This window comes from Trachemys scripta, chromosome 2, assembly GCF_013100865.1.
Source record: "Trachemys scripta elegans isolate TJP31775 chromosome 2, CAS_Tse_1.0, whole genome shotgun sequence".
NCBI lineage: Eukaryota > Metazoa > Chordata > Testudines > Emydidae > Trachemys > Trachemys scripta.
In genome coordinates this window covers 9,363,501-9,384,472 of record NC_048299.1, presented here as the reverse complement: position 1 = coordinate 9,384,472, position 20,972 = coordinate 9,363,501, and the positions used below count along the sequence as shown (strand labels likewise).

The window sequence follows — 20,972 nt, the reverse complement described above, 5'->3', positions numbered from 1 at the left end:
TGGGAAAAGAAGAAACTCCAACACAAGCCTCTTCCAAAAAACTAAATAGATACAAGTAGGTGCTTAGAATATGAGATGTACCCTGTGTCTATTTTTCATTAGATAACTCCTCTGCTCCACTCATTTTTGCACAGGTTGTCTGCATTATCATCTCTGGCCTCCTTTCCGCTGTGTTTTCAGTCTCCTTTTCCCAAGCTTGTCTTCACTACGGCGCTAAATCAGCGCCGCTGTGATTGATGCAGCTGGGGCGATTTAGCACATCTGGTGAAGACGCTACATTGACAGGCGCGCACTCTCTTGTCATTGTAATTAATCCACCTCCATGAGAGGCAGAAGCTATATCAGCAGGAGCGCATCGCCCACCGACGTCACACAGTGTAGATACTGCGTTAAGTAGATGTGAGCTATGTCACCCGGGGGTGTGTGGTTTTTTCGCACCCCTGAGTGACATAACTTACATTGACGTAAGCAGTAGTGTAGACACGCCACCCGACCCCCCACCCCCAAAAGGATTTGCCCAGGAATTCTTAATAGCATCATTCTTAACTTGTATAAAGTTTCCTGTTTTTCACCTTTACAATCATGCATAAGCCAAATTCTCCCTCACTTACACCTGTGCAAATCTACTGAGTTAAGCACGACCTCTTCATCTCCATCTGCCTTGCTGCCACTGCTCCGTCCCATTCTAGTGAACGAACCTGAACTATCAGCATTCCTAAATCCACTGTCAATGTATTATCAAAGTGCTGATGCTATGCAAAATTAGAGCACAATACATTTTTATTAAACATTAAGAAATTGTTTGACCTCATGTGCTTTTCGCTCTGTTTAGAAAGGCAGTAGGTCAAATTAGATCAGGTAAAACTCTAGTAAGTATGTTTTAAGAGGAAATAATTGGGAATTTTTGAGAGCTTTTTTTTGAAAAAAAAATCCGGTTTTGTTTTAAGAAAAAGCCATTTTTTTTTTTAGTTTTTGCGTTCCTTTCTTTCCCTTTCCCCTTTTTTCAGTTATCAAAAAGGGAAAGGGGTAATGGATTTGGATACAACTGTACGGTATCCAAAAAAGCCACACAAACAATAGTGGTATAAAAGCTTCTAGCAGATCTACATTCTACGTATGTTTTGGTTTATCTTGTAGAACACAATAACAGGGATATAATTCTCTATTAAGTTCAGTAGGATAGTTGGAAAAAAAGAAAACTTGTGGAAAGGTTTTGCTGTTTTTTATGACGTTCTGCAGACCTTTTCCATAATTATCCCAACAACGTGTATTGCTCTTTCCTGGTTTTGCAGCAGCACTTGTCCATCAAATATTATTTCCAGAGCTGTGCTTTTTCCTGCTGATAATGTGAGTTTAGCAAACAAGCAGAATCGTGTTGGTTTCTTATCCACCAGAATGATATATATACACATACACAATGGACAATTAATCTGCCAACCGGAAAAGAAGTGTAGCTACAGCTCTGTCAGTCACAGGATATTAGAGAGACAATTGGTCCAATAAAAGATGTTATTTCTAAGTAAAAAAAGGAGTGACGTGATAAGGGAAACCATATCTCAAGCTTCAAAGAAGGTGCTACATGGAAACATGTCAGGAAGAATTAAATCTAGGCTTAAGATTTTCAAAAGTGGTTCAAAGGCAATTTTGGGGGTGTCAATTTTTGGATGCCAATTTGGAAACTGTAAAAGGCCAGATTTTCAGAAACTGCTGAGCACTGGCCCTCTGAAAATCAAACAGTGAGGTACCTCAAATCACTAGTCACTTTTGAAAATTTCCACACGTAAAAATAAGCTGACTGAATCTTCTAAAATTGTCTCCTGATTCCTCACTATGGATTTCAGTTGCCAAACAATGCACAATACAGCACAGTCAAAACAGACAAGGTACATGATGCAATGAACAGTTATACGCTGAGAAGTAATTTTCTAACAGTAACACCGTGCAGTTCTGTATTTACTCTCAGCCCTAAGCACAGTAAATGAGCTCTGCTTACAAGTCAAAGCATGATTATTTTTTTCTATCGGCTAGAACAATATGGGCCACGAGATCGAAAACTCCTGCTCTGTTCTCTCTGGCTCTTACATCATCACCAATAATATTCTGCAGTTGGAATGTAGCTGTCAAGGTTGTTGAAGGTGCAAAAAGAGAGAAGTGTCTTTACTAAGTGACTCAGCAGTTCTAACCGTGGTAATGAATATGGTCCAGCTACAAACTGTCATAAAAATTCCTTCCTTCCCATGCCACCTCCCTGGGCAAATGCCTGAGTAAATAAGTAGGCTTTGCAATCAAGAGAGCTGAGTTACGTCTGTGAGGTCACGTTGGGAAACAAATTGCAGTCATGTGGCCTCCCCTGGAAATGCTTTGTCACCAGGGCCGGCTCCAGGCACCAGCTTGGCAAGCTGGTGCTTGGGGCAGCCACTCCGGACAGGGGCGGCAGGTCCAGCTATTCGGCGGCAATTCGGCGGACGGTCCCTTACTCCCGCTCGGAGCGAAGGACCTTCCGCCGAATTGCCACCGCAGATCGCGATCGCGGCTTTTTTTTTTTTTTTTTTGTGGCTGCTTGGGGCGGCCAAAACCCTGGAGCCGGCCCTGTTTGCCACCTGACCCAAGAACTATAAATCTGTGGGCTGTTAGCTGGAGCACCTCAGATGGTTTTAACCACCAGAGGGTAAGAGAACAGATGAAAGGGTTGGAAGAGCATCAAGGATCCCCAAAAGCCCTGAATCCGGCCAGGGGAGAATTCTCCTGATGCAGGAAATGAGAAAGCCAGCGACTGTTGTCTGAAGACCTCCTCTCAAATATTCATCTAGGGAGCATGCTGTGGGAGGGAGGGGCAAATTTGGGGTGGAGTTGCAGCATTGCAGAGATTTGGGACAGTCCCCGGAGCCTGCCATAGATTAGCCTCCCAGATTTGTCTAATTCATACTGGGGGCTGCTCTGGACCCCAGAGTACCCCAGCAGCTGGAGAGCACCAAGGCGGCTTAAGCCATCTTCTTAGCCCCCTTGCCTCTTGGTCTGCAATTTCTGTGCTGCATCTCTTAGAAGTGCAGCATAGACAGCCCAGGGTGGATGAGGGGCCAGCTCCTCCACTTCAGGGGAGCGATGCTGATTTACGCCAGTGGAGAATGTGGTCTCTAAAACAGCCAGGACCCCAAATAATATATCATCTATACATCAAAACCAACCCCTTGGTTTTTTCCCCCAGAAGCAAACAAGAAGAGAGCACTGGTGTAACGGGGTCCCCGGGGAAGCCCCACTAAGCAATCACATTGGGCTTCTGGGGGCTCGTTCACGCCACCGATGTAATCTGGGGCAAAGTGAAAAGTCCACCTGCAGGTGGGTTGCAGCAACACAAAGCATTCGTAAGCCCTGCTCCCTGCCACACGCTGCTCACCCAGATTGGGCGGGGCTTGCTGGGGCAGGGTACTTGAGGCAACACATCCCCGGGACAGCCTTCATTGATGGAGACTCAGCCACAAGTTAAAGCTGTCTCCCCAGATAGACGCCCCAAGGGGAAGCAGTGACACAGAACCCACCTGTACACGCTGTATAAAGTTGTTACCCATTGGTTCCTTATAAATGTTTCCCCAACTTGCCCCAATACTACCTTTCTTGCCAGCAGTGAGCACGCCTCCCAGGCACACATGGGAGTGTAATGAGTCCCTCCTCTTCCATGGGGCATAGCCGGAATCTCAAGGAGAAGGTGTGGTACTGTCGATACTGAACACGGCTGCCGTTTTTACTTGTATACGCCTCTGAGCGTGAGCACACTGACAAAGCGTGAGATACGTCCCAATGAGCAGAGCCGGTCATGCACACAGTTTCCCAAGGAATTCCCATGGTTTAGAGGAAGCTAAACTGAAAAAAAAAAAAACATTGTTGTCCGTGACCACTTTCTAATAATGAATCACACGTGGTTGCAGAGTTACACATGCCTTTAATTTGGGGCTGGTCAGACAACAACACAGACTTACAGCAATTTCTGTTTTATAAATTGATACCACTATTTCATTGTTTTCCATAATACCTACGGTCTGTTTCAATTAAGTATATTGTTCTTTTATTCTCTGTGCAGTATCTGACAGCAAAGTCACATGTATTTTTTTTTTATGCATAAATGTTCTAATCACCTGCAGCCAGGTTGTTCCTCCTTTAACTTCTCTGTGAATCAATACACCACAATTGCCCGCGGCAGCTAATGCGTTTTATTTATGTTTTCGCTTTGATCAAAGAGCTGGTTTGCGCTGCATTTGCGTTTAGTTGCACCCACTTTCCATCTTTGTGCCATGTCTCGTGAAATGTGTTGAAACTGACCTACTTTGGCCTTTTCATGGTATTCTGAAAAAAATGCTAATCTTGTCATATTTAGCAGCTGCGTTCAGAAATGCTACTGTAAGCCCAAGAGGGCTAACCAGCACTCTTGCAAGATGTCAGAACTATCCACCATTACCCTGTAAGTGTACACAATCCCGTGACATTATTGTGTTTTTGTGAGGCATGTTGCAAATAAATGGTTTATATTAGCAGCGGGGCAGAAGGGAAACTGTTCATTATTTCTTGTTGCATGAGGATGACTTTGTTTTTGGTTTGTTTTTTGTCGTGTGCTTCTGCTGATACATCACAATCAAGAATGTTAAGCTTATTTGTTTGAAATGTGTCAGTTTATTGACCAATTTATGATTATGAATAGCAGAATTAGGGATTAATCCAGAGCCTTTGGAAGTCAGCGGGAGTGTTTTTTTATTGAGTTCAGTTGATTTTTGAATCAGTGTGTAATATACCCACAAAGTCTTTATGAAAACGTTTAACAAACCTGCCCATTTTTAAAGAAAAAGTTATTAATCATTATGTAGCAAGGGAGTGCTATGCACATTGGAAAGAAAGCACTTTGCCTGAAACGTTGCTAGGAAAATATAAATATGAAAAATATGGAGCAGATCCACAACTGGTATATATTGGTATACCTCGACTGAAGTCAATGGAGCCTCAGCAGTTTATGCCCGCTACGGATCTGGCCTAAAATGTATTTATGTGTACAGCCCAACTTTCACTGGAATTTCATGGTAAAGTCTTGTGATTTGAACCCTGTACTCTCAAAGATGGCCTGTCAAACTGATCTAAACACAATACAGCCTTTTGTCAAGATCAGGGAAATGTCCCTTCTTAATGGTTGCGCATTTTTTCCCTTTGCTTTCTAACCTATGCCATTTTAAGTCTGCAAATATATTTTTTTCTAGTTTAAAGACTGGATCTCTTCTCAGGTTACTTACAAAAAGAGAGCAGAGGAGCTGCCCCAAAAAGATTCAGCCAAAGAACTGATCCTGAATAAAAGCAAACAAAAGAAATAAAAAGTAGGAAAAGAAGAAGAAAATAATTGTTTAAAAAAAAAAAACGGCAAAAGGTATTTGCTTAGTCCAGAGACGGTAGTGATCTGAGAACACCATAGAAACTGGAATCCGCATTTCTGAGCTAAAATAATGTTTAAGGATGAAATTCACTATTTAATTCATAGGGAAATGGTGGACAGACCTAATGATGAGACTCTGCAGAGTGGTGAATTTAATTCAGAGCAGTTGAAAGGTGGCTGATTGACAGCTGAAGTCTTCTAGCTACCGTAATATAAACCCAGCACAGGCAGCGGGCAATGTTAGCTCTCCATATGCCATCCCTGTAACATACCTCCAGCGTGTTCATGAGGGCTGCTGTCTAGCTGTGACAGGTTAGTTTAGTATTCATGCCCATTCAGCTGGTAGGCTGAAGGCATTAAGGACTAGCATTCTTACTGGCATGGCAAACAAGAGCGATGTAACCAGCTGCCCTGTTCGGTTTCAGAAGAGGCCCTGCAGATCTAAGTGGTCTGTTTTCCAGCCAGGCAGAGATAGGCAGGCCATTGACTGAATCCTCTACATTTCAAAGCTGTGGAAATATACAGAAAATGTCTCCATCCAGGAGATTGCTGAGTTCCCAAACAACCCTACCCTCTCCATATCCACCCGTCTCAAATTTTGCCTTCATTGCTTGGTTTTTATTCAAACTTGCCAATGTCTCCAATAAATCGATGCTGATTTACTGAATTTTCCAAAATACAAACACAAGCAGTGGAGCATAAACCAGCCATTTAATTATACACCTCTACCCCGATATAACGCTGTCCTCGGGAGCCAAAAAATCTTACCATGTTATAGGTGAAACTGCATTATATTGAACTTGCTTTGATCCGCTGGAGTGCGCAGCCCCGCCCCCCCTGAGCACTGCTTTACTGCATTCTATCTGAATTCGTGTTATATCGGGTCGCGTTATATCGCAGTAGAGGTGTACCTGCAGCATCCCATTCCTCCATTACCTAGTGTACAAGTAGGTCCATAGTCCCTTATCCTCTTCTTTAAAATACAATTTTCTCATCCTGAGCTTCTTGTACATATTCCAAATTAAACTAGAAACCAGTTTTAGCCTTTTTTTTTCTTCAAAGGAGGGGGTCCAAAATAGCATAATAACTATTATAGAAATCTTTTTCTAAGATTACAGCTTCAGAAATCCTTTGGATCCATTGACAGCTTAACATAAGAATGACCACACTGGGTACGACCACTGGTCCATATAGCCCAGCATCCTGTCTTCCGCCAGTGGCCAGTGCCAGCTGCTTCAGAGGAAGTGAACAGACAAGGGCAGTTATCGAGTGATCCATCCCCTATCTTCTAGTCCCAGCTTCTAGCCATCAGAGGTTTAGGAACACCCAAAGCAGGGGGTTGCATCCCTGACCATCTTGCTAATAGCATTTACAGGCCTGTTCCCCCATGAGAATTTCTAATTCATTTTTTAACCCATTTATACATTTGGCCTTCACATCATCCCCAGGCAGTGAGTTCCGTGGGTTGACTGGGCATTGTGTGACGTACTCCCATATATTAGTTTTAAATTTGCTGCCTATCAATTTAATTGGGTAACCCCTGGTTCTTGTGTTAGGTGAAGGATAAATAACACTTACCTTGTCCATCCCATTCATTATTTTGTAGACCTCTATCAAATCCCGTCTTAATCATCTCTTTTCTAAGCTGATCAGTCCCAGGTTTTTTTTAATCTCTCCTCATATGGAAGCTGTTTCATATCCCTAATCATTTTTGTTGCCCTTCTCGTTAACTTTTCCAATTCTAGTATATCATTTTTGAGATGGGGTGACTTGAACTGCACATAGTTGGATGATTTAGTTGGGGTTGGTCCTGCTTTGAGCAGGGGGTTGGATTAGATGACCTCCTGAGGTCCCTTCCAACCCTGATATGCTATGATTCTATGACCGTATTCACGGTGTGGGCATCCCATGGATTTACATTAAGATCTTTTTGCTTTTATTATCTGTCCCTTTCTAATTGGTTCCTAACATTCTGTTAGCGCTTTTCTGTTAGCCTAGTCCCTGCCCCATAGGCACCAGCTCCGTGGGTGCTCCAGGGCTGGAGCACCCCTGGGGAAAAATGGTGGGTGCTGAACACCCACCGGCAGGCCCCCAATCAGCAACCGCCCAGCATCTCCCTTCCGCCAGCGGGCCCTGCGGATCAGTGCCTCCCCATGCCGCCCTGTTTCGCGGTGCCCTGGAGGGAGGAGCAAAGACACGGTGTGCTCGGGGGAAGGGACGGTACTGGGCGGGAAGACGCGGGGTGGGGATGGGGCAGAGCTGGGGATCAAGCACCTCCCGGCACTTTGAAAAGTCGCCGCCTGTGCCCTGCCCCCTCCCACGCTCACCCCGCCCCCCCCCACCGCTGCTCACCATGTCCCTTCTCTCCTCCACCCACCCCCTGCGAGGCTGCCCGCCATGTCTCTCCCCTCCTTCAGCCTCCTCCCCCGCGAGACACCCCACATCCCTCCTCTCCTCCACCCCATCCCGTGAGACCCCCCCACCTGCCATTTACTACATCCCTCGTCTCCCCCAGTCCCACGAGACACCCTGCCCTCTGCTCACCATGTCTTTCTTCACCTTCCTGCCCCCCACCCGCCGCATCCCTCCTCACCTCCCCCACCTCACAGTGCGTCCTTCCTCAGGCCCCATCCTGTCAGACACCCCCCTCCCCGCCTGCTGCTTGCCGCGGCCCTCCTCGCTGCTCGCTCCAGCACATCTCTGGGGGCAAGGGAGTGAGGAGGGACACGGTGAGCAGTGGGGGGTCTCGTGGGGGTGGAGGAAAGGAGGGAAGCGGCGAGTGGCAGGTGGGGGATCTGGTGAGGGCGGGGAGTGAGGAGGGACTTGGTGAGTGGCGGGCAAGGGGGGGTGTCAGGGTGGGGCATGAGAAGGGACGCAGCGAGTGGTAAGGACCTCAGGAGATGGGGGCATGGAGTGGAGGAGAGGAAGGATTCACTCACCAGGCAGTGGTGGGAGGTCGGGGCCTCAGGAAAGGGACGGAGCTGGGAGGAGACGAGGTGAAGTGCAGGGCCTAGAAGTCCAGCAGCGTGTCGGCGGCAGCTGTGCCACGGTCGGCTAAGCCTCCGCTGGCCTATTATATCCACCACCCATGATATCCACGATGACTCCAAGATCTCTTGTTTGAGTAGTAACAGCTAATTTAGTCCCCATCATTTTGTATGTGTGGCTGGGATAATTTTTTTCCAATGTGCATTACTTTGCATTTATCAACGTTGAATTTCATCTACCATTTTGTTGCCCAATCACCCACTCTTGTGAGATCCCTTTGTAACTCTTTGCAGTCTGCTTTGGACTTAACTATCTTGAGTAATTTTGTATCATCTGCAAATTTTGCGCCTCACTTCTTCCAGCTCATTTATGAATGTGTTGAACAGCACTGGTCCCAGTAGGGATCCTTGGCGGGCCCCGAAAGTTTTATAAGAAAGTCATCAAGAGAAGAGAACCAGGGACTCAGCAATAGGCCTCAATCAGTCTGTTCATAAATTGGAATAGTTGTCAATGTTGTCTCAATCTTAATATGCACAGAGTAGCATTACCTTAATCTTATATATATGACAAGGGTGTAGTTCTGTTAGGTGGCCTCATGACCAGACTGGCACAAGCAGGCATAGTCCTGGGAACCATGACACAGACACAACTTCAGTAAGCAGAAAACATCTAGAGGAGAAGAGAGAGGCAGCTTTCAGCCTTCAGCTGCTGTTTTTTTCATGATTCCCTCTTTCCCAGAAGCAGGAAGAACAGATAAACCCCAGAGCTTCCTCACAGAATCCGTTCCAGAGTCATGGCCCTCCTCCCTTTGGGGGCTGTCTATGTTCCTGACAAGGAACGCTCACTCGCCAAGCCTTCACAATCTCTCTCTCACCACTCTATCTGCCAGGATTTCTAAGTCACAAGATGGTGTCTGTGTTGAATCTTATTAATTAAAGATGGAAAAAAACGTTTAGGACAGCGCGCCCTCCCTACTGGCAGTTGTTTCCTAAGGTGTGGTTCACTAATGCTTTATCTGTAATGATTTTCTTGGTTTTTTTATTAACCCATAGAGTCTGGGATTTTCAGCAATGTCTAAGCGAGTTGGGAGTTGGCTGCCTCCCTCCCTTAAGTGCTTTTGAAAAATTCCTGGTTAATTTTCCTGGTAATGTTTGTTTTGAATCTGTGGGTCTGTTCAGTACCTAAGCAATTATTTCAGTCAGAAAAAAAAACTCTTAGAAAGCTTCTCAAGACAAACTTTTCTGGAGTTATGATCTGCTTCTTAGAAGAACTGCACCACAACTATAAGGCATTTCTCCAAGTTCTACCTACCTATACATTCAACTTAGACAATCTGTAATAGTGCCACCTTGTGACTAACAAGAATGTTATTGTCGAATCCACCCCTAAGCAATGGTGAGACAATTCTGCATTGTATTAGCTCTCGTGGTCCATATGGTCTTCTTATTTATATTCTGGCTTAATAATCATATTATTAATTTCAATCTTTTACTCCTAGTTCTTACCCTCTTGTATCACTCTACATAATTTCTCTATATCCATGTCTTTACCTACTTCAGATACTTATAGACCGTTATCATTCCCCTATCCACCTATCCACCCAACCCCACTTAGTCATTGTTATGCATATTTGGTTATTTTGGTTGGAATTTTCAAAGCCATATAAGGCATTACCTTTAGACTTAAATTTATGATTAGAAATTAATGGTCATTTAAATATTTTGATAGCTTTGAAAACCTCTCTATTATTTCCTTAGAACTCAGTTTCAGATCACAGCACACACACACAAAATCTCTGTTTTTCTCAAATTAAGGTGTTTATTTTCCCAACCACACATACATACTTTTGATTAAAACAAAGACCAATCATGTGTTTTAAAATCTTGTTTAAAATGTAAAATATTAATAGGGTAGAATATTCAATACAAATCACTGGAACGGGGACTAAATTAATCTAACATAGTTGATCTTTTCCATTTTTGATTCATGCAGACCTATGCCCCCAGCAATGCAAATGGGCTTCAGCAACCTCTCTCCAAACAAGCCCATTAGTGCAAATGAAAGATTCCTTATAGAAGACAAAGTTATGTAATTTTCCTCTTTGTTATTTCTTCCCTTCTATTGTAAATGTATCTCACTTAGGGCATTAGAATTCAGGTTGGTTGAGGCAACCTCATCAATCAGGAGACGAAGAAAAAGAAAAGGAAAAAATGAATCCATGTTTTTTTTCACAATAAAACTCCATTGCTACTCTGACTCCCGGTCATACTATAAAAGCGAGAGAACCCATCCCTGAAACTGTGATAATAAAGTCTCTCATTTTTAAGGCTTTCATTGAAGACAGCCCTCAAAACAATAGATGTTCTGCCTTGTTCATTGTCTAACAGGGCATTTTAGCTAACTCTGGTATTTTTAGGGGTGTTTGACTGTAGCCAGGAGTTTAGTCGCATTTCTTAGAGGCTGTGTCCCTTCCAAACAGCCAAGTAATGTTTGGTTGGCTAGCTAGTGTTTCTGCAACTTCAGTAGCATGTCTATTAAGTTCTGTAGCCATGAACGTAAATGGAGGCAGTACGTTGTTACAGTCTTGCTTCCATCACTGCTTCTGCTTTCATTTTTCTTTCCTGCTGCTGCTCCCGATAAAATAACAGGAATCATCACTTCATCCTCAACAGACTCTTTCTGCCCGTTGCAGGGTGAACACCCACCATCGTGTTGCCAAGCCTTCTCATTCAGAAACAGCTATAGAGCGCTGCAAAAATTGCACCTGGATACAAATTTCTGCTCAATCCAGGGGATGTTCAGAACTGGTTTGGTATTATAGCGATAGGGCCAGCTGTGAAATTGAGATTTGTGTGCAAACTTCCCCAAGTTCATGGGTATTGAGATCCCAGGTTTTGGTTGTGACCCATCTGCAGATGTGATAGCTGGCTGCCAATACTGGATAACATCTACGGATAGTTTTCGTTTCATCAGTTGTTTTAATTTTGTGTTTGTTGGCTTTTGGTTTCCTCGCCAGCAGTTTTGTTACATACAAGATCTGCACCGTATATAAATTCTAGGGATCTCAGTTCCTTAAAGATGGAGGTTGTTAATGCCCTTCTCCAATGTCCTTTTGTGACATGGCCAGTCTGTTGCACCAGATACTTCAAGTTGTCTTTCATCTAGGCTTGCTCGTTCATTTCTGTTGGTTTTTTTTCCCTTTGTGCAATATGAAGCATTGATCCATCACATTGCAAAGTTCATTTGTTAGTTCATGTGTTTTCTCGATAGCAGTAATGGAAGCACAATTATGAAAGCACATGACCTCATTTTTTAAGAGTGAGGAAACTTGTTCTGTTTAAAGCATGATTTTATTTAGTATTTCAAAAAGTCTCATCAACCAGCTTAGAGCCTTTGTTTTAACATCCTGGTTCAGGAATAGTATGCTTCAGTCAGATGAGACAGACTCCTTAACAACATCTAATTCTTTTATACCCATTACAATCTCCTTCTAACTTGTTATGAGCCAATTTTTGATCTATAAATCTGTGTGTGTATAAAACAGTGATCACTGTGCATGTATTTCCTTCCAGGTTTTCACAGGGTTAATTAAAGACAGTATCCTCCAATCCTGAGATGGCATTGCAGTTATAGATTCTAAGATTTTAAAGCCAATAGGGACCATTTTGATCAACTAATCACACCTCTGATTAGCGCAGGTCATAGAAATTCACCCAGGCATTCCTGCAGTGAACCCAGTAACTTGTGGCTGAATTAGAGCATGTCATTTCCATCCATTGTGAAACAATGTACTTCCCATTCAAGCTGGGTTTTTTTAAAACATCTGGTCTAAAGTGATGGATTTTGGAGAGAGGTATCTCCTTGTCTAGGCTTGATCTCTTCTCATTTCATGGCGAGCTTAAATATTGTAGTATCAAATGGGTTTTTAAGATTCTGTTAGCCTGCTCTCTCTTCTTCTAGTGCTTCTGTCACTTCTCTTATCCTCTATGATATTTTTGAAGTCCATAAATGCTGCATACTGCAGTTTATGATAGATAGATACCGATCTCATAGAACTAGAAGGGACCCTGAAAGGTCATTGAGTCCAACCTGCTGCCTTCACTAGCAGGACCAAGGACTGATTTTTGCCCCAGATTCTTAAGTGGCCCCCTCAAGGATTGAGTTCATAACCCTGGGTTTAGCAGGCTAATGCTCAAACCACTGAGCTATACTTCCCCCCCTTAAATGTTTAGCAGCCTCCTCATTAACTTGATCCATTGTAGTGAATTGACTGCTGAATCCTGTATACTCTCACAGCCTGTTGACGACCCGTACTTTGGCTGGTTCAAGCCGTGTCAGACAAAGGGGAATGCTGCAGAGGATGGGGAGGGGATACTGCCAAGAATACTGCCAGCAATGAGCCAGTGTCAAATTTTCACGGTGGCATTCGGTATAGCCATGTCAGCACTGCCTATGAAATAATTGCGGGGAGTTCTTCCAGAGCTCGGCCAGGGCCTCTTTCTTTCTCTGTTCCCACCCGTATGCCAGCTCGTTTTAAGGGAAATGTACATATGTCCCCATCAGACGTCTCTCAGCCACGCATCTTTCTACTGGAGGAAATTAACTTTTGCAATCCAGAAGTTATTCTTTGTGACCGCTACATCCGCTTTGTTTGCAGATAGGCATTCAGTTGTCTTATTCCTTTTGTGTGCTTACCCATAAAAATTCACCTTGTATTGTAGCTGAAAGCAAGAGATGGTTTTTCATGGTGGCAAGCTGCCTCACCCAGCATAGGCTTGCTTAATTAGGGCTTGAGTGATGCATAGACATTGTGCTGGCCCTCTCTGTAGCGTGAATTTCATCCAGATAAAATCAATTGCTCATGAGTACATCTTTAGTTCCCAGTATTCTTGTCTAGACCCACTGGGCTCGATTTTCCTCTCACACTATTTTACATTGGTGCAACATAGTTGACTTCAATGGAGTTACACATGATTTCCACCAGTGTAAATGAAAGCAAACTCAGGCCCCTGAACAGTAGAGTCATGATTGCATAATACAATGGAGACCTCTTCTCTGTCAAGAAGAGGTGAACACACAGAGAGGAGATTCTGGGTGCTGCATATAAAGAAGGCAATCAGGTGGTGCTATTGTTCTTTATTTTATTTGTATTATGGTAGCACTCAGAGACCACTGCTAAGATCAAAGCCCCATTGTGTTTGGTACTCTACATATCCCTAGTAAGAGACAGTCCCTATCCAGAAGAACATGCAAGCAAAATAAGAGAATACGATAGTCCACAGTTCTAAACTATTGATACATATTCATACTCAGACTGTACCAAGTGTCAGAAAATGGGGGCAGAATAAAATGTGGGTAAAATCAGGGGATGGGAACAAACGGGCAAATTTTATATATATTCTTTTTATTTATTATTATTTTTGGCAAATGGGACACCACAAAAAGTGAATCAAAGCTCAAGTTGTCCCTGCAAAGATATATTAACATTCTTTCAATTTGTCGTAACAGGAGGCTGGCCCGCTCCACTCTGCTGCTTATCCCCTTGTTTGGAATTCACTACACAGTGTTTGCCTTTTCTCCTGAAAATGTCAGTAAACGGGAGAGACTAGTGTTTGAATTGGGACTGGGATCTTTCCAGGTGATTATACCATGAATTCTGCTTTTTTGAAAGAAAGAAAGAACTCTGTATTTGTTATGACTGCTGTGCATGGATCTGTCTTTGACTATGTGTTCATTCACTTACTGTATGTGCTTTGTAGACTAGCAGTTCTTCCCCCCCCCCCCTGCTATTTTCTATCAGTTCCTAGAGGATTTTAATTTAAGGTCCTTTCTCTCCTGTTTATCCAGGGCTTTGTCGTTGCTGTTCTCTACTGTTTCTTGAATGGGGAGGTAAGATTTTTGATATTTTTACCTGTTCTCCCTCTGCCCCATCTGTTTAGCATGACATTTGCTTGTGATCACACCTTCAAACCCACCTCTAGGGTGACCAGACAGCAAGTGTGAAAAATCGGGACAGGGGGTGGGGAGTAATAGGAGCCTATATAAGAAAAAGACCCAAAAATCAGGACTGTCCCTATCAAATCGAGACATCTGGTCACCCTACCCACCTCTCAGCTGTAATTCATTAGCTATCTACTCCTTGACTGCATCCAAATTTCAGACTGCCTTCACCAGAGCAGGAAGCATCGTCTTTTAGTCAACGCACTGGGCTGGCAGCCAGATAGTTCTGGGTTCTGTTCCTGCCTTTGCCTCTCGCTTACTCTGTAACTGCTCAGAAAGTCCCTGGGGACTCCTACTACCAGTGCAGGATTGGGTTCTTAATATCCTTATGTTACAAGGTAGCCGTAAAATGGGAATAATAATAATAATAAATTCCATACTTTACCTAGGTGATTTGGAGCTATTTTTATTACTGCTTGTAAAATGATTTGAGATCCTTGAATGGAAATAGGGATTTTGCCTCTAAAGATGCAACACAATATTTAATATTTATTTCCGATATTTTGCTGGGCGTAATATGTGCAGTTTCTTTACATTTTGTTAAATAACTTAGTCCTATTTTAAAGGGCACTTTCTCAACTTTGTCCTGTGGCACAGTGAGTGGAGAGGAATGAATTGCATTCATGGCCATGGCATTTATGAGTCTTGCCTTTCAGATCCTGTAGATTTGATCCTAGGTTTGGCAGTTACTTTGTTTGTTATTAACCCACATTGGTCTCTGGGGTTTGCAGTCATTGTGGTTTTCCATATGAGTGCCATTTACTATGGATGTGGGGGGGAAGGGAATTAAAAATATAAGGCCAAATCCTCATATGGTTTAAATCAGCTTTTCTCAGTGGAGTGATGCTGATTTACATGATCTGATCTGGCCCTATGATGAAAGGCTGCTTGGGGGGGAAATGATATATATCCATAACTGGCCTTGACAAGGCACTGCTTACAGGGAAGTTTTAGGCAGTGTTCTGCACTTTTTTACATAGGCAAATCTACAGTAATTGGGCATGTCTGAAATCCCATTTCCATGCAATAAAACTATGCTCTAACTTTGTGCATCTCAGTCATGAATTAAGAGTGAGGGATATATTGTCTAGTTGATGTGCAGCATCCTAATAATGCTTAGCATTTATAACGAGCTTTCCATCATTACAGTTCCTAAAGTAGTGAGTTTCCCTTAGATAGAGGATTAGTTGCTAAGTTGTATTTACATCCCCATTGCAATTAGTGCCACATTAGGTGAGTGTACCCTACTGTGTACATGTCATAAATACACCCAGTAAGTTCAGCGGGTGTCATGTGGTTAACAAAGAAGAGTTAAACCTAATTACCGTATTTTCCGGCGTATAAGACGACTGGGCGTATAAGACGACCCCCAACTTTTCCAGTTAAAATATAGAGTTTGGGATATACTCGCCGTATAAGACTACCCCTCTTCCAACGCACACCAAAAAAAAATTAAAAAAACATCAGATTTGATTTCAATATGGTAATTTTAATTCAAATGCTTATGACATGCAGGTACTTAGCAGGAAAACTGTCACTTATAAACATAAGGCTGTTTGTCATCAAACATGTAAACATAAAACAGTGCAAGTGGATTAAACTTTTCCTAATTCACTCTAAAGCTGAAAGGAAGGATAAGACAATAAACCCATGGGAGCTGCCATGCTGTTTGTTTTCTAAGCTGTCAACCAAACTGGAACTGATGATGATAGGAGGAAGATAACAAACAAGAGAGAGAGAGCAAGTGCCGGGCAAGTCCCTGGCGAGTTAGCAACGCCCATCATAACTGCAAGCTACGGTATTTTTACAGGTTTTGCTGGCGTGACAGTTTCCCTTTAAAAGCCTTCAAAATCCTCCTGTTCGTCATCTGATATCATAAGTACATCAATGACATCTTGTGATACATTTGTAAGGCAGTCATCGTATGGATCGAATTCCGTATCAGATGGTGTGGTCTCAGCTTCGGCTTCCTCTTCATCTTGCCACAAGTAGTCGTCCTCCATACCATCTAATGAATTTGATATGCCACACTTCTTGAAAGACTTGATTACTGTTTCTGCATCAATATCATTCCAGGCTTTTATGACAAACTTGCACAAAACATCCAACTGTGGAGCACGCATGTTTCCTCCTTTTGTGAATGACTTTTCGCCGCTAACCATCCATTCATTCCACTGTTCTTGAATGCGATCTTTAAATGGCTTGTTTAGGCACACATCCAGTGGCTGTACCAACGATGTCAATCCTGCAGGAATAACTGCCGCATCTGTGTTTAGTCTTGCACATATCCCACACCAGTAGACTACATTTTTGAATAAGTCCACCTGGTCGCCTGCTCCATACATTATCAAGCCATAGCTTTACCCCTTCTTCATCCAGCCAGCCTTTTTCATTCACATGTACAAAACAACCAACAGGGAACTTGAATTTCGGCATTGTTTTTCTTTTAAAAATAATCATTGGTCTCAGTTTGGCACCATCAGCTGTGCATCCTAGTACCACTGTAAAACTGGACTTCTCATGTCCTGTTGTTTTAATTAAAATTGTTTTTTCACCTTTTTGATGGACAGTTTTATTTCCAACCATATCAAAATTCATTGGAGTTTCATCCATATTTCCAATACTACTTAACGCATAGCCATGTTTAGTGCGCTGTTGTATTACGTATCGATGGAAACTATTTACTTTGCTATCAAGATCTGCAGGTAATTTTGGGGCGATTTTCATCTTTTGCCTCAGTACCATATTATGCCTTCCCATGAATCTAGTACACCAGGATACAGTGGCCTTAAATCTGTTGCTGTGATCTGGGTTAGATTTGGCCCACTGAAGTGCAAACAAATGTATTTTATTTCGTGTCACTACATAACCGTTTTGGCGATGCTCATTCACCATGTCTGCTACATGTTTTTCGAGTTCTGGCCAATGTGGAGTGCCTCTTCTTAATACACACTTACCCCTTGGCATACTCTTTAATGCTTTTTCATTTGCTTTCCAGTCCCGAACCATCTTTTCTGTTACTCCATATTGTCTTGCAGCAGCGCAGTTATTATGTTCCATGGCAAAGTTTACAACTTTAAGTTTGAAACTGGCTTCATATTTCTTTCTTCTTGCCGGTGGAGCCATGATGGGGTTTTGACTGTTGGACATTTGTATACTGTACTGTATGTACTGGTGCTATACTGTATGAACAGGTACAGATACTGGTGCTGTACTGTATGCGGTACCCAGTATACAACAACCACCCAATCACGGCAAGCGATGTACCTTACCGGCGATTGGCTGGTTGTTGTATACAAAGCCTGCTTGGATTGGTCAGCTCTCCCTGCCTACCCAGCCCTCCCTGTCTCCAAGACTATCAGAGCGGTAGCGCAAACACACCTCTTTCACCCGTCTGGCCCGCCCTTGTATCCTATTACCTCCTTCTCTGCCTCTCAGATCTCGCACATGCGCGCCTGCGCCGCTTCACTGCAGTCCTCTGGAGCGAGATCTGAGAGGCAGAGAAGGAGGTACAGTAATAGGATACAAGGGCGGGCCAGACGGGTGAAAGAGGCGTGTTTTTCTGGGCACAGTGCCGCTCTATCTCTTTTTTCCATACCCCGGGCGTCCCGGACGCTTGCAGCTTGCTCCGCCCTTCACTTACACCTTCCCGGTGAGGCGCCCCCTCACCTCGTCATCGGGCGGGGATGCGGCCGCGGCCGTTTTTGAGCTCCCCCCACCATATGCAGCGACCGCAGATTCTCCAGTCCGGCTCGGAAGTTTCAGCACCCGCCCTATAAGACGACACCTGGCGTATAAGACGACCCCCGACTTCTGAGAAGATTTTCCTGGGTTAAAAAGTAGTCTTATACGCCAGAAAATACAGTACTTGTTCATCTTCCAACTGTACCTGTCATAGCATGTCCTATTATTGTGCCGTTTAGGTGACATACCAGGATGATGCTAGAAAGGGTAGCATACACACTTTCATATCTAAGAATAATAATAAATGGAGATATCCTATCTCCTAGAACTAGAAAGGTCATTGAGTCCAGCCCCCTGCCTTCACTAGCAGGACCAAGTACTGATTTTGCCCCAGATCCCTAAGTGGCCCCCTCAAGGATTGAGCTCACAACCCTGGCTTTAGCAGGCCAATGCACAAACCACTGAGCTATCCCTCTACCTGCTGTCACCCCTTTGTGGGGAAATGAGAGAGGAGAATGCAGGGTTTTCATTAGCCATACATCCACAAAAGGCGGATGGGGACAAGATGGGGATGAGATGTGTATGAAGCATATTCCATCTTGACTGGTTCGCCAAGGGCCCAATCCAAAGTCAATGCCAATCAAAGGGGAAGTCTTTCTATTGACTTCACTGGGTGGGGTGGTTCATGCCCAAGGAAAGATTAACTCAATAAATGCCAAATGCAATAGAGAGCAAAAAAGGCAAGCATGATGATGCAGATTGTTTCCACTCATAAGGGAAAGACTCCGATCTGATCTGAGGATGGTGGGGCCACAAAGTTGCAGCCCATTGTTTCAGAACTGAAAAAAAAATATCACCGACCGTTTCATCCCTCTGCTCTGGATATGGGGGTGAAATCCTGGCCACACTGAAGTCAATAGCAAAGTTCAACAAGGTCAGGATTTCACCTGGAGTATCCAAGCTGACCACTAACTGCCTGGAGTTAGGAAGAAAGTACCCTTAAGGGCAGAGGAGTCCATACTTGTTCATTACACGATTTCATGGCTAAGCTTCTTCTAAAGTATCTGGTATTAGCCGCTGTCATAGACAGGATATTGACCAGAGTCATGACCCAGATACTATGGGAGTCGGTGGGCTTAGGAACATTATTAATGTTATTGTTGCATTTTTATTTATTATTTGTATTATCATAATGCCAAGCAATCCTAGTCATGGACCAGGACCCCACTTTGCTAGATGCTGTACAAACACAGAAAAACAAAACAGTCCTGTCCCCAAAGAGCTTACCATCTCAGTGTAAGACAAGAGACAACAGATGGGGGAGTACAAGAAATCAGCGAGACAGTAGTCAGCATGGTAGGCAGTGGACATGACAGGACCTCAATGCACCCCTGGTCTGATTCATGGTGGCAACTCATCTTCTCTGATGTCAGTGAGCATAGACTGAGTGTACAATAGGGTTGCATTGCATTTCCCCACTGCCTCCACCCCGTGCACATCTAGAATTCTCCCTAGAGTTCACTGAGGGGAGAAGTTCAAGACGGGTCTTAAACAAGCATTGTTTATTTTTGAAACTTGATTGTCTGTCAGCATGTACCCGAGCGGCTAAGTACATAAAAAAATGACCTTTTAAAGTTTCTCCCTAAAGGTGCAATCAGAAATAAAGAGAAAATGGAGGAGCTGGAAAGTCAACCGGTATTTTGCTGTGGATTTCAAACATCGCCATCCCTCTCTGGCGAGCAGCGGAGTGAACGGGGGGACACAACTCTCCATTCTGAGCAAGAGCAGCTCTCAGATTCGGATGTCCAGCATAAATGCGGAGAATCTAGTGACATGAGCAACTAAATAACCCCTCCCCCGAATAAAACCCAAGACACCCCTTTAAAAAGAAAAAAAAATCATAATTTTGGTGGTGTGGGTTTTCTTTTTTAACGATTATTATTATGATTTTTTTAATGTAAGATGTGTCCAAAAGCATGAAACAAAACATCCCTGGCGTTTTGCAGAGAAGAAAAAAAGGATATTTTTTTAACGATCATTGTAAATACACCACTAAGATCCATGCCATTGACAAAAAAAATCAATAAAACGCCAAGCCCACCCCCACACACCCATTTAGAGCATCTGCAAGTAATCCATTGTCAGCCAAGTGTATCAAGTGATTGCTGTGCAGTTGTGAACATTGGTTGCCAAACTGATATAAATCTGTCTGTGCATGGACTTCATTGTTGTTATTTTTGGGGTCTGGGTTTGTTTGTTTTTTCTAATCCAATGCATCGTCACTATGCCTCATTCCCATCTTTGTTGTCTGAATATTCTCAGTCTCTTTGGAGTCTTAGGATATAGCTATAACGTTGGGATTAATAATGCCGGCCAGTTCACCAAGGACTCTGGAAATGGATTTCATGGCTGGATTTGGTCAGAAGAACTCAGCGGACTTAGAACATCTGCTGTGACTGTGTGAGACAGCATACCTGGAGAGAGGAATCCATGCAGCAGAGATGGGATCTGCTATTTTAGGTTCTAGCTAAGCTGTGAATTTTCTAAGAGGGCCATCCATTTGAGAGAGATCTATATTTTTGGGGTTGATAGGTTGGAGTTTTGAGTAATGTGAACAAAGATTTCTCCCCCCATTTCCCCCCCACCCCACTAAGAGGCAAAGGTCAGTTCCAGGATTCTCGCTTCCTCTGAATTACACTGAAACTCCTGCATCAGTGTCTGATCATTGTACTGCGACTTGTAGTGGCATGACGTGTGTGTGTGACCTCTGCGACCAGGCTGGCATTGACAGTGTTACGCCTCAAGTTTGCGAGCACAAGAGACTCAACAGGGGTCCAACACGGTGGTGCAGGAAGATTAATGTCCTCAGTGTCTGTGGAGCACCTAAGCTGAA

The 20,972-nt window shown here is 43.6% G+C and overlaps 1 protein-coding gene across 7 annotated transcripts in view; it reads left to right on the top strand.

The window, feature by feature from the left end:
- The window catches only part of ADCYAP1R1 (ADCYAP receptor type I), a 179,722-nt gene extending 159,172 nt beyond the window's left edge, over window positions 1-20,550 (top strand). For 3 of the 7 annotated variants that reach the window (XM_034759877.1, XM_034759876.1, XM_034759874.1), the window contains 4 exons: window positions 4,370-4,453; window positions 13,904-14,033; window positions 14,243-14,284; window positions 19,715-20,550. In XM_034759877.1, coding sequence (XP_034615768.1) covers window positions 4,370-4,453; window positions 13,904-14,033; window positions 14,243-14,284; window positions 19,715-19,924 — 466 coding nt within the window. In that variant the 3' untranslated portion in view covers window positions 19,925-20,550. The remainder of the gene's footprint in view (window positions 1-4,369; window positions 4,454-13,903; window positions 14,034-14,242; window positions 14,285-19,714) is intronic. The other 4 variants (XM_034759880.1, XM_034759879.1, XM_034759875.1 and 1 more) reach the window with 3 other exon arrangements.
- Window positions 20,551-20,972: the final 422 nt, after the last annotated feature.